Consider the following 14,089-nt stretch of genomic DNA (forward strand, 5'->3'; position numbering starts at 1 on the left):
GCGTGTCTTTTGAGGTAGCTGGTGGGAGCTTGTTGTGTATGTTGGTCAGGTGCTTATGGATGCTCTTCTTGCTGAGGATAATGGAACTGCAGGCAATGTCTTCAATTTTTATTCTTGCAATTAAACCCATCAATGATCCTCCTTCTCTCTGAAGACAGCTTTTGGCTTTGCAACCCTTTGAGCTCTCTGTACTCCTCCAATTCTGGAACTCAGGCCGTTGGGTTCTTATTGTTCCATCACTGGAGGCTGTGCCTTCCAGCTGCTTTAGCCCTAAGCTCCGGAATTCCCTTTCACATCTTGCAACCTCATTCACCTCTCCAAAGCTTTCCTCTTGCAGAAGCTTGTGATCATCTCTCCTAGATCTTCTGATGTCGATCATTGCACATCCATCCCTCTCCACACTCCAGCTCCCTTCCTCCAACCCTGTCCCCCCACCCATCCCCGTTTGAGTGACCTCCCCTCAGGACAGTGAGCAGAGTAGTAACGCCAGCACTGAACCAGGCAGTGACCGGGTGCGAGGGCTTCACAAGCCTGGCTAGCATTTATTGCCCATCCCTAACAGTTAAGGGTCAACCACATTGCTGTGGGTCTGGAGTCACATCCCCAGATCAGGTAATGATGGCAATTTCCTTCTCCAAAGGGCATTAGTGAAACAGATAGGTTTTTGTCCCCAACAATTGACAATGGATTCATGGTCGTCATTAGACTCCTAATTTTAATTTTTTTTAAAATATAATTCAAGTTTCACCATCTGCTGTGGTGGGATTTGAACCCTGGTCCCCACAGAAATACCTGGGAGGCTCTGGATTAACAGCCCAGCAATAATATCACTAGGCCATTACCTCTCTGTGGTGGTGAGTGTGCCTCTACAGTTGTGGTAGCAGTGGATGCAGTCCCCATCCAAAGTATTAAATAAATGCAAGTTATCGCCATTGTCAGACAACGCCACAGCCTTCATTCTTCTCCCTCCCATTCTGTGCATTTCAACAATCTTGTTGCTCAGTGAGTCAGCCTTTTCTTTTCATTTCAAAGGGAAAGATTTGTTTTGAAGCAAATTTTGTTCGAATGATGTTCCCCTCCAGGTGACCTCTGTCAGAGTGGCCTGTTATTGCGTCATTCCCTTTGGTGAGTCCTATAGCAACCGAGTAATTTTCAATGGACTTGATGTAACTGTGCTATTTTCTGCACCTAGGCCAGTTACTGTTGCTAGGCTAGTGGGGGTGGGCTGTGGCGGGGTGGGGGGAGGTGCGGAATGTGGTGGAGAGGTGGTGATGTTTAGCAGCAGCCTGTCTGTACAATGATTGAAGATATTGGTTTGACATCATTCCAGGTGCAAGAGGCCTCTCTCTATCCTGAAGAGGTTGGAATTTGGATTTTGTCAGTGCACCTTTCTTTAAAGCCAAATTGCTTTAAGTGCTTGGAACACAACAGATGTTTCTGTTTGGGATTATTCATGAAACATTCACCCAGTGCCTTCACCTCTTAAGGACAGTTTTCAAGCTGATGCCCAGCAGATCAGTTAACTTCTGTGGAGGGAGAACAGCTAATGTTCTGGGATTACTTTCCTTGTAGTTCACACAAGGGTGGCCGCATCTGATTTATTATTTCCCTCGGGACATGTTATCCAACCTAGTGAGTGCTTCCAGAATCTCTGGTGCTTTGCTCTTCAGTTATGAACCCTGCTGGGTCCCCAGAGAGAGAAGCGCGGGGAGCGTTAAATCGTTGAGAAACGTTGTGGGCCCCAGCTCTGCAAGGCTGGTCAGTACATGTTGTGCGTCGTGTCTGGAATGTGTGATTGAGGAGGGGAAGGGGAAGTGTTTGATGAGAGCAGAGGTAACGTTGCATTCCCAAAACAAAGGAAATGTTTGATTTAAAATTATTTCTGTGATGTGGGCATTGCTCGACAAGGCCAGCACTTAGTATCCTAGACCCCACCTTGAGAAGGCAGCAGGTGCAATTTACCTTCCCGAACCCCTGCAGTCCGAGTGATGAGTGCTGTTATCTGGAGGGTTTCAAGGTCAGGAAGGGTCCAGTGATACAGAGTCCAGCTCGGGACCCCCTGTGACTTGCAGGCAAAGTAGGAGGTACTCATGTTCCCACGTGCCACTTTACCTTTCTTGGGGTTGGGGTTTGGTGGGTTTGGGGGGTTTGGGAAATGTTGTAAAAGAAGCGGTTGTATGTGTATGAGACAAGGAGGCACTGGGAAGCCTCATGAGGCTCCATTGGTCTTGCCTTCATCTGTGCTAGACAATGGCCATTTCCAACATGGGGAAGTAATGGCCTAGTGGTATCACCTCTGGACTGTTAAGCCAGAGACCCAGATAATATTCCAGGGACCTGGGTTTGAATCCCACCGTGGCAAATGATAGAATTTGAATTCCTAATGTATCTGGAATTAAGAGTCTAATGATGACAGTGAATCTGTAGGGGTGGCTCAGTGTTTAGCACTGCTGCCTCACAACGCCAAGGACCCTCAGGCGACTGTCTGTGTGGAGTTTGCACATTCTCCCCATGTCTGTGTAGATTCCCTCCGGGTGCTCTGGTTTCCTCCCACAGTCCAAAGATGTGCAGGCTAGGTGGATTGGCCATGCTAAATTACCTGTAGTGTTCAGGGATGTGTAGCTTAGGTGAGTTATATGGGCATGGGTCTGGGTGGGATGCTCCAAGGGTTGGTGCGGACTTGTTGGGCCGAAGGACCTGTTTCCACACTTCTTCTATAAAGAGTCTAATTATTGCCCTTAATATTTGAGTGCGTTACTGTCACTGAATCCCACACTGCCAACATCTTGGGGGTTACCATTGAGCAGAAACTGAACTGGATTAGCCATATAAATAAATAAAGACATATAAATACATATGAATCCTGCTGCAAGCACTCTCCTGACTCTCCAAAGCCTGCCCACAATCTACAAGGCACAAGTCAGGAGTGCGATGGAATACTCCCCACTTGTCCGGATGGGTGCAGCCCCAACAATAGTTGAGAAACTTGGCCCAGTGTGCTGGATTGGTACCACCCCACTTATACTGCAGAGTGCACCGCAGACATTCACCACAGCTGTTTAGATAGCCCTTTCCAAACCTGTGACCTCTACCATCCAGAAGGACGAGGGCACCAGATACATGGGAACATGACCATCTTCAAGTTCCCCTCCAAACCACTCACCAACCTGACTTGGAAATGTATTGGTGTACCCTCAGTATCGCTGGGTCAGAATCTTTGAACTCCCTCCCTGATGGCATTGTCTGTGTACCTACTCAAAAGGGATTGCAGTGGTTCAAGAAGGCAGCTCATCACCACCTTCTCAAGGGGCAACTAGGGATGGGCAATAAATGGTGGACCAGCCAGCGATACTATAACCCACAAATGAAATTAAAAAGCCTAAGACCCATGCAAGGATGCACAGTCAGTGCTTGCAGCCACTTCCTCTAACAGGGCCTCTGTTAATTAATGCATGAACCCAAGCATTAGGAGCTGGTGTTGCTCACAGCATCAAAGCAGAATTCTGATGAAGAAGGGAAATGGTAGTTGGCAATAACTACATCTCCATCAAGATGTGGGAAGTAAATGCAACATGGCTTAAAATGGAGCCAAGGTCTGTTCTTGTAATTGCCTCGAGAATATACTGATTATCTCTGACATGATGGATTGGAGCAGGAGCTGGGAGCTGATACCCAGAGAGCACAGGAATTTGTAACTACGTCCAGTAATGAGGAAAGATTCAGCAGCGTTGTACAAACTGTGCAGTAACTGTCTACCTGCAACTCCTCTCGCTACTGCAGGCTCAAGAGTCTCTGAGCTAAACAGCAGAGTATTGCACTGTTTGAAATGTCCAAACTCCCTCTCCATAGGGAGACATGGTCACACACTCCTTGTTTTCATTGACACATGGGATGTGGACCTCACTGGCATAACCGGTATTTCTTGCCCATCCCTAAAGGAGAAGGTGGTGAGCCAACTTGAAGAAAAGCAAGCGATGTTTCCACAGCCAGTCAAGAATCGACCACATTACTGTGGGTCTGGAGTCACGTGTAGGCCAGACCGGTTAGGGATGGCTCATTTCATTCCCTAAAGGGCATTAATGAATCAGAAGGGTGTAGATGACAAAGCAGCAGTTTCGTGGTGACAGTGACTGAGATTAGCTATTTGTCCCAGATTTACATGAGGAATTGAATTTGAATTCCCAGTTCCCAGGCTGGAATTTGAACTCTGGTCTCTGCCTATAAATTTGTGAATCCTGTTACATAACCATTATTTTTTTTTTCACTTCCAGTTATCTTTTATACATGAAAAGATCACAGCTTCCCAAGCATGAAGGGTAGTTTGTTACATTAAGTTTATCTGTATAAAAATCCTACCATTTTCACCAGCCCTTTTTATTCTAATTATTCATTCTTGGAATGCAGGTAACGCTGGCATTAATTGCCCATTCCTCATGGTCCTGGAGAAGGTGGTGATGAGCTGTATTCTTGAGCTGCTTCAGTCCACGTGGTACCCCATGGCACCCATGGGTAAAGGCACCCATAATGCTGTTAGGGAGGTAGTTCCAGGATTTTGACCCAGCGTCAATGAAGGAATGTCAATTATATTTCCAAGTCAGGATGGTGTGTGGCTTGGAGAGGGGGCAGTAGTGTTGTATCTACTGCCCTTGACATTTCTGGGTGTTAAGGTCACTGTTTGGAAGGTGCTGTAGGAGGAGGCTGGGGTGAGTTGCTGTAGTGCATTTTATAAATGGTACACAATACTACCTCTGTGCATCCGTGGTGAAGGGAGTGAATGTTGAAGATGGTGGGTTATACACCAATGAGGTGGCTGTTTTGACCTGGACGGTGTCGAGTTTCTTGAGTGTTGTTGGAGCTGCACCCATTCAGGCAAGTGGGGAGTATTCCATCACACTCCTGACTTGTTCCTTGTAAATGGCTTTGGAGAGTCAGGAGGTGAGTGACTTAACACAGATTTCCCAGAAATGGTATTTGTGTGGCTGGTCTGATTCAGTTTGAGAATGATAAAATTAAACATGGGAGTAGCAGGTGGGAAATTCATGAATGGGGTAAGATAAGGACAGTGCAGAATGTAGCTGCAGCTGAACTAGCTTCACACTCAAAGAATGAAGTGATAATACTATGACTTAAGAGGTTATTTTGTCCTGGTTTTTGATTTGAAGAGAGGTTTTAAGGCAGAGGTAGTGAACAGTCTACCAGAGCCACTGGAGTAAATAGCTTGAGAGGGCTTGGAGATAACACAGTGTGGAGCTGGAGGAACACAGCAGGCCTGGCAGCATCAGAGGAGCAGGAAAGCTGATGTTTCGGGTCGGGACTTGGGTTTTTTTATGTTTGAAGAATGGAAACAGTCTGAGTGGATGTGGTCAAGCTCCCACAGAACCAGGATTTTTAGTTTTAGCGTTCAGCAGTTGCTGTTGGTGTCTGGAAGAAATGGAAGCTATTTTTCCCTCTCTCTGTTACAGCCAAAAGCTGGGGGGCTCTCTTCCTGCTACTGGGGTTGCATGTGAGACAATCTGTTTTCTGAATTTGCCTTTTTCTAAGGGTGTGTCTACGGAATGTTACTATATAGGAACAGTTAATCAGTAATAGTTACTGTATCTATTATTCTGTGAAGTTTTCCAGTCGAGTTGTTATTCCAATCCCTTCTTTCTTTTGTTGTAGTTTAATTATAGTGGATGAATAAAGTGTGTTTTGCTTTAAATCCGGTAGTTTGACCAATCGAATTGCATCTGGAACACAACACCTTACACTTACCTTCAAAATAAGAAAACGTTAGGGTCTAAGACGATCTTCTGAATATTTTGAGGGGGTTTGGTCTGGTCCAGAACAATGATCTCTTTGGTGTTGCCAAGGAGCTTTACCTCAACTCGAACAATCCTTAAAAATAAGAGCAGTGGAGGAAAGTGGCACGGTGGGAGGGAGTGAGTGTGTGGAGAGGGAAGAGAGTTATGTTTCTCCCCTTGTTACAGTGCCTGCCACTGCTGTGGTTAATCTGACCTGAGCTCTGTGAAGCCCTGAATTCTTTCTCTTCCACTCTCTTGGTAGGACACTGCAGGTCAAGAACGTTACCGGACCATCACTACAGCCTATTACAGGGGCGCCATGGGATTTCTGCTGATGTACGACATTGCCAACCAGGAATCCTTCAGTGCTGTACACGATTGGTGAGTATCCACCAAGTGTATAAATCCCCAGAAGAAAGCCACACTGATCCTCATCCAGATCTCGGTGTCTGCAAGATGCAATTCTCACTCGTGGTTTTTGCAGTTGTACTCCCATGCCCCAGCAACCAGCCCCCACCGTCTTCTCCCCACACCCCCACCAAGTCATTTATGAAGCATTTATATGAAGGATTTGGTGTGAGGTATGGTTAGTAAATTTGCAGATGGCACCAAAATTGGTGGTATAGTGGACAGCGAAGAAGATTATCTCAGAGTAAAATGAGACCTTGATTAGATGGGCCAAATGGGCCGAGGAGTGGCAGATGGAGTTTAATTTAGATAAATGTGAGGTGCTGCATTTTGGAAAGGCAAATCAGGGCAGGACTTATACACTTAATGGTAAGGTCCTGGGGAGTGTTGCTGAACAAAGAGACCTTGGAGTTCAGATTCATAGTTCCTTGAAAGTGGAGTCGCAGGTAGACAGTGTGGTGAAGAAGGTCTTTGGTCTGCTTGCCTTTATTCGTCAGTGCATTGAGTGTAGGAGTTGGGAGGTCATGTTGCAGCTTGGTTAGGCTACTTTTGAAGTACTGTGTTCAATTCTGGTCTCTCTGCTGTAGGAAAGATGTTGTGAAACTTGAAAGGGTTCAGAAAAGATTTACAAGGATGTTGCCAGGGTTGGAGAGTTTGAGCTAAAGGGAGAGGCTGAATAGGCTGGGGCTATTTTGCCTGGAGCATCGGAGGCTGAAGGGTAACCTTTATAGATGTTTATAAAACTCATGAGAAGCATGGATAGGGTGAATAGCCAAGGTATTTTCCCCAGCGTAAGGGAGTCCAAAACTAGAGGGCATAGGTTTAAGGTGAGAGAGGAAAGATTTGAAAGGGACCTAAGGGGCAACTTTTGCACACAGACAATGGGGCGTATTTGAAATGAGCTGCCAGAGGAAGTGGTGGAGGCTGGTACAATTACAACATTTAAAAGGCATCTGGATGGGTACATGAATAGGAAGGGTTTAGAGGGATATGGGTCAAATGCTGGCAAATGGGACTAGTTCAGTTTAGGATATCTGGTTGACATGGATGAGTTGGACCGAAGGGTCTGTTTCCATGCTGTATGACTCTATGACTCTGTATGACTCCAATTTCTTTCCTCAGTGCGTGACTCACATTGGGGCATGGATTGCACAGTTTGAGACTCCTGTGTTTCACATGCATTAACACAGCAGGCCATTGGTACCTTCGTGGTGTCTTGTGATGAGCAACAGGTTGTAAAGGTACTGACCTGTTCTGGGGTCAGCTACCACAGATGGTTTTTCAACCCTGGGTGACCATTACCAAGAATCCTGAGGGTGCGGAGACTGTCGCTGGTGAATAGTCGCTATGTGCATTGACTCATGCATGATCTATGATTACGGGAGAAAATACTGGAGACAGTCAGCAGGTCTGGAAGCATCCGTGGAGAGAGGAACAGAGTTAACAGTTTGAATCCTAATGACTTCTTTGGATACCAGACTCGAACCATTAACTCTGCTTCTCTCTCCAGAGGCGCTGCCCAACCTGCTGAGTTTCTCCAGCATTCCCTGTTTTTATTTCAGATTTCCAGCTTCCACAGGAGTTTGCTTTTGCCCAACTTTTTAATTTTAGTGGATGGATGTAGCCACATCACTAGCTGTCATCACTCACACTAACTTTTTATCCAAAACCACTTGGAGACATTTAACAAATGTTATGCCTTTGTTTTCTATTGAGTGCAGTGATGGGAAAGTGTCACATGTGCTCTGTAGCTGAATGGTTGAGAGTCAGAGTGAGTGGTAGCTGTGTTAAATTGTGTGTTACAATCATTAATTGAGTTGTAATTACTTGATTTGGACCATGGATTGGCTCCATTTGCGTTCCTCTGTAAACAAGATATGTTCTAAACCTAAACAGCAAGTAATTAAGAAGGCAAACAGAACATTGTCCTTCATTGCTAGAGGGATGGAGTTTAAAAACAGGGAGGTTATGCTGCAGAGATAGTAGGAACTGCAGATGCTGGAGAAGGGTCTAGGCCTGAAATGTCAGCCTTCCTGCTCCTCTGATGCTGCTTGGCCTGCTGTGTTCATCCAGTTCTACACTAGGTTATGCTGCAGCTGTATAGGGAGCGGTGAGGCCACACCTGGAGTACTGTGTACAGTTTTGGTCTCCTTACTTGAGAAAGGATGTACTGACACTGGAGGGGGTGCAGAGGAGGTTCACTAGGTTGGTTCCCAAGTTGAGAGGGTTGGCTTGTAGAGAGATTGTGTAAACTGGGACTATACTCATTGGAATTTAGAAGATTGAGGGGATATCTTATAGAAACAAAATTATGAAGTGAATAGATAAGATAGAAGCAGGGAGGTTGTTTCCACTGGTGAAACTAGAACCAGGGGGCATAGCCTCAAAATAAAGGGGAGCAGATTTAGGACTGAATTGAGGAGGAACCTCTTTATGCAAAGGGTTGTGAATCTGTGGAATTCCCTGCCCAGTGAAGCAGTTGAAGCTACCTTATTGAATTTTTTAAGGCAAAGATAGATAGATTTTTGAACAGTGAAGGAATTAAGGGTTGTGGTGAGTGGGTAAGCAGAACTGAGTCCATGAAAAGATCAGCCATGATCTTACTGAATGGCGGAGCAGGCTCGAGGGGCCAGATGGTCTATTCCTGCTCCTATTTCTTATGCCCTGTCTCTTAAGTAGCTCTAGAAAACAGATTCAACAGTGTCAGGACTTTATCCCACCCCCTCGCTGATAACAATATTGAGTCTCACCATTTATGTTGTGCAGTTACTTTTATAACTTGGCGTCAGTACTGTGAGAGCAGGGAGACCTGGGATATATATTCACAAGTCCGAGCAGCACATGTTTGATTAGGTGGCTAAGCAAACCCATGGGATGGTTATCTTTGTAAAGCATGGTACTTGCCCTGAAAACCTGAGAAAATCACGCTAAACCATTTTGGAATCTTTGTTAGATCTTGGCAGGAGCATTCTGGACACCAGACTTTGGAAGAAATGTCAAGGCCGTTGTGAGGAGTCACAGGAATATTGCGTACAGTTCTGATCACCACACTAGCAGAAGGATGTGGATGCTTTGGAGATGGTACAGAAAAGGTTTACCAGGATGTGGCCTGGTATGGAGGATTTTCGCTGTGAAGAAAAGTTGGATAGACTGGGTTTGTTTTCACTGGAACACAGGAGGCAGAGGTGCGACCTAATAGAAATTTAAAATATTGTAAGTGGTGTGGATAGAGTGGAAAGTATGAGGCTTTTTCCCAGGGTGGAGGGATCAATTTGTAGGGGACACAGGTTCAAGGTGTGAGGGGGTGAATGTTTACAAGAGATGTGCGAGGCACATTTATCACACAAAGGGTGGTGAGTGCCTGGAACGCGCTGCCAGAGGAGGTGATGGAAGCAGACACAATAGCGGCATTCAAGAAGCACCTGGACAAATACATGAATAGGAAGGGAACAGAGGGATATGGATCCTGTAAGTGAAGACAGTTTTAGTATGGAAGTGGAAAATGTGGCAGTGCAGGCTTGGAGGGCTGAAGGGTCTGTTCCTGCACTGTATTGTTGTTGTTCTTTGTTTTTTGAGGTTTAGCAGGCATTAGGGAGTTCAGTTATATAGGGAGATCTGGGATTGGTCTCCATTGAGAGGTTAAGGGGCATCTACATCAAGATATTCAGAAGTATAAGGGGTGCTGAAGCTGTTTGCTGTAGAAACTATGATAGTATTCAGGGTTCATAGATTCAAAATATTGAGTAGTATTAGAGAGAATGTGAGAAATTTCTGAGCACCCTCTGTTGTTAATGCGAAGATGATTCCATAGCAACTTTTAAAAAGCAATTGTCCATATACCTGAGGAGTAGTAATTTGCAGAGTTGTGGGGGATAAAGTTTGGGATGCAGAACAAATTGGATAGATCTTTCAAAGAGCACAGAAGCGATGGGCTGAATGATCTTTGTGTTACAAGATTCTGTGTTTGAATCCGCTGCTGTCGAGCACAAACCCTGCAGTGGAGTTAATGAGGGAGATTGAACTGTATGCTCTCTTCAGTCTTGTGTGCTTTTGTCTAACAGGGCTACACAAATCAAAACCTACTCCTGGGACAATGCTCAGGTGATCCTAGTTGGCAACAAATCTGACCTGGAAGATGACCGTGTTGTCCCTACGGAAGATGGAAGGCGATTGGCTGAAGATTTAGGTAAACAAAATACATCATTCGCTACTTGCATGAGGTGAACAGTGCTGACGCTAGATTGGCTTCACTTTCAAGGGTTTTCCAACCAATAACATGGCCAGTCGTTGTCTTTTTCAGCGCTGGGTTGTGCTCAGAATGCAGCCAAACTCCAACCGGATGGCTGTGGGGAAGGATCACTGAAGCACGCTCATGATTGGTTCTTGATTGCTACCATCCTTCAGTTGCTTGGTAGCACAGAACCCGAGCCTTGTTAAACAGAGAGACTTGTCGCCGAAGCTTTTCAACCTCACAGTTTTCAGGACAAATACACGAATGCCAAATGTTAGGCAGTCACACAATTTACGCCACGGGAGAAAGCACTACTGATTGATTGGCAAGTCAACTCTGATCAGACAAGACAGCTTTGGCATTCTTGTGTTTGTCTTGATGCATACAAGGTGTAAAGATTTGCCAAAATGGTTCTCTTTTCAGCAAGATTCCAATGTTGCGTGAGCAATTCGTAGGCCACTTGCTGGGACAGTGTTACTAGAAAGTTCCCGATTGGAAGGAACAGCTGTTGCTCTCCGTAATGCCTCAGTGGCACTAAACCACCATCAACTCCTTTTTTTGAGTCAAGCAGCTCTCGTAGCAACCCATTCCTTCCACACGTCTTGGTTGGCCGTACAGCCGAGGCCTTTCACACATGGGCTGGCAGTTAAACTGACTTGCAAATCCCAACCAGGAAATGGGGAGGCGATGGTCTCGTGGTATTCTCGCTAGATAGTTAATCCAGGGACTGAGCTAATGTTCTGGGGACCCGGGTTCAAAGCCATGACAACTGGTGGAATTTGAATCTGGAACTAAGGGTCTAATGATGACCATGAAAAATGATGACCATTGTTGGGGAAAGCCCATCTGGTCCACTAATGGCCTTTAAGGAAGGGAACTGCTATCCTTACCTGCTCTGGCCTACAAGTGACTCCAGACCCACAGTGATGTGGTTGACTCTTAACTGCCCTCTGAGCAATTAGGGATGGGCAATAAATGCTGGCCTGGCCAGAATGCCCTCATCCCATGAGTTTAAAAAAGAATCCTAGCTATAGGCTGTCACACTTCAGTCCCATCTCATGTAAATATCCTACTACATTACATCACCAAATGCAGGACTCAAATCCCTGTTTCCTCTTGCTCGGGATTTCTGGATTGTGTTGTCATTCCAGCAGATTTTATTACTGGATATGTCGGATCCCAGCCTGAAATCTGACTTGATGAATCTTTTTGTTTCAGCAAAATGGTCCACAACTGAAACACATATGTGCAATGTCACAGATTTGGTTTTAATGTTAAAACAAAGGTTTACTATACAAAATAAATGAAGATTAAAAAGAATAAACCGAACTATTTACATATAACACAAGTTTAAAGTTTTCAAAACGCATAGTAACATATAATCCCATTAATCCCACAACAACAATATTCACATCAGAGAGTATTCCATCTTCTGTTATATCTAGACAGCTTAACCTAACAGAGACTTTAATCCTTGTTCTTGAGAATCTGATGGATTCCTTGAGTTTCCTAGCACTGAATTTAGACTTTCTAGGCTTCAACTAACACTTTCGGAGTTTTAACTAATCACTTCTGGCCTGGAATCTTTCAATTAGATAACCTCAGTTTAAGGAATTTATTTTCTTAACAATTTTGAACTATCTCCTTTCAGGATGCCTTCTGCATCCAACTTCAGCCAAGGTCTCTGCAAACTGAAAGCTTTCCTTAAGCTATGATGTCTTCCCATACACGGAAAACAATAATTTTGGAACTTTCCGCCTGAAGCCTTATGCACATCAATGTTTATTCTGCTCACTCATAAAACTCTCCCAGCGTAAACAAAACATCCCTTTGCTCTCTAGGGAGTTTCTCTCTCATACTGTTTGAAACAAAATCCCTGTAGCTACAGATATATGTGCACCTTATTAATTAAACCCTTTCATAGACCCAAATTAAGTTCATATGCCACTAGTTCAAGATCCAAACTCTGAAATAAATGATATTAAAATGAATATACATAGCACACCTTGCATCACAATTGGAATTCAAACTTGTATTTCAGAAGGGGAATGCTAGTATTGGACCAATTCTCACTCCCAGAACTGTTAAGAGATTCATTTTCAAGTGACCCCTTCTTGTGATAAAACTGATGAATGTCCTTCTGATGTTCCATATTATTGCCTCTTTGTGTTTTTCTCTGTCTGACATGGTACATCCATGGTTACAAGTCAGTCTGCTCACAGAAAATGGAATGACTCATTGTCAAACTAAAGTGGCAAGTGTCTTTGATTTGATCTCTGGGGCTATTGCAAATTGCTTAGATAGAGGTCAACAATCACTCTGTTGGTACCACGCTCGTATCTGAGTCGTAAGCTTCAGGGCTCTGGTCCCATTCCAGGCCTGAGTTCAAAAGTCAAGTCTGAAATTCCAGTGTAGTACTGAGAATGTGCTGGTCTGTTGAAAGTGTCACTCTTCCAGATGAGACCTCAAACTACCTGCTTACATTGCTGTAGGTGATCCTGTGGAACTGTTTTGAAGAAGTGAGCGTCACCCCTTAGGAAGGATGTTTTGGCCCTGGAGGGAGTTCATCGCAGGTTTACAAGGATGATACCTGGACTTCAGGGGTTAAGTTATGAGGAGAGGTTAAACAAATTAGGTCTTTGTTGTCTAGAATTTAGACGGTTAGGGGGTGATCTAATTGAAGTCTTCAGCATATTAACAGGGAAAGATGGTAGATGAAGATAAATTACTTCCACTAGTTGAAGATTCTAGAACCAGGGCATAGCTTAAGAATTTTAGGTTTTCAGAGGGTGATGGCAGAGTTTGTGTAGGACGGGTTGGTTTTCCCAGCCTAGCTCACCCCTTGCTGGCTCCTGTCGTAGTTGGGGGCAGTAGGTTGTGATGAGGGCAAAATGAAGCTTTATTTATTCGGCACTGGATTGCACTTTTCATCTGTCTCTCTTTTTATTCCCCTTCTGCAGGCTTCGAGTTTTTCGAGGCAAGCGCCAAAGAAAACATTAACGTCAAGCAGGTCTTTGAACGCCTAGTCGATATCATCTGTGTGAAGATGTCCGAGAGCCTTGATGCAGACCCCACGCTGATGAGCAACAACAAGAATTCATCCCTCACCGAGAACCCCCCCTCACAACCAAGCAGCTGTGCATGCTAGAAAGCCCCTACCTTCTGACCTCTTGCTCTCACTAAATCATCAAACACAGAGGGCCCACAGATTTGGGTTGGGGGGTAGGGTTGGTGCTCGCAAAGGGAAGGAAAGTAGGCTTTAAAATGTATTTAAGATTCAGGGCTAATGTGTCAAACTCTCTATTTCATTTTTAAATTAAGAACTTGGGGAGATGGTGGGGTAGTGCCAATGTCACTGGGCTAGTAATCCAGAGGCCCAGGTGGGGACAGTGGGTTCAGATCCCACCATGGTGGAATTTAAATTCAAATAATACTTCCCGAATTGAAAGCTAGTCTCTGTGATGTTAACCGTCAGTTGTTGTAAAAACACATCTGCTTCCCTAATGTCCTTTAGGGCAGGAATCTTTCTGCTTTACCCGGGTCTGGCCTACATGTGACTCCAGGCCCACAGCTAATGGGGTTGAACTGCCCTCTGAAATGGCTGGCTTAGCCAATTGGTTCAAGGGCGGTGAGGGATGGGCAACAAATGCCAGCCATGCCAGTGGAA

The 14,089-nt window shown here is 44.9% G+C and overlaps 1 protein-coding gene across 2 annotated transcripts in view; it reads left to right on the forward strand.

The window, feature by feature from the left end:
- Nucleotides 1–13,869, forward strand: part of rab3da (RAB3D, member RAS oncogene family, a) — a 43,956-nt gene extending 30,087 nt beyond the window's left edge. For both annotated transcript variants that reach the window (XM_020534228.2, XM_048617986.1), the window contains exons 3-5: nt 6,046–6,164; nt 10,253–10,377; nt 13,383–13,869. In XM_020534228.2, coding sequence (XP_020389817.1) covers nt 6,046–6,164; nt 10,253–10,377; nt 13,383–13,570 — 432 coding nt within the window. In that variant the 3' untranslated portion in view covers nt 13,571–13,869. The remainder of the gene's footprint in view (nt 1–6,045; nt 6,165–10,252; nt 10,378–13,382) is intronic.
- Nucleotides 13,870–14,089: the final 220 nt, after the last annotated feature.

This window comes from Rhincodon typus, chromosome 38 (genome assembly GCF_021869965.1).
Source record: "Rhincodon typus isolate 14 chromosome 38, sRhiTyp1.1, whole genome shotgun sequence".
In the NCBI taxonomy this organism is placed as follows: Eukaryota; Metazoa; Chordata; class Chondrichthyes; order Orectolobiformes; family Rhincodontidae; genus Rhincodon; species Rhincodon typus.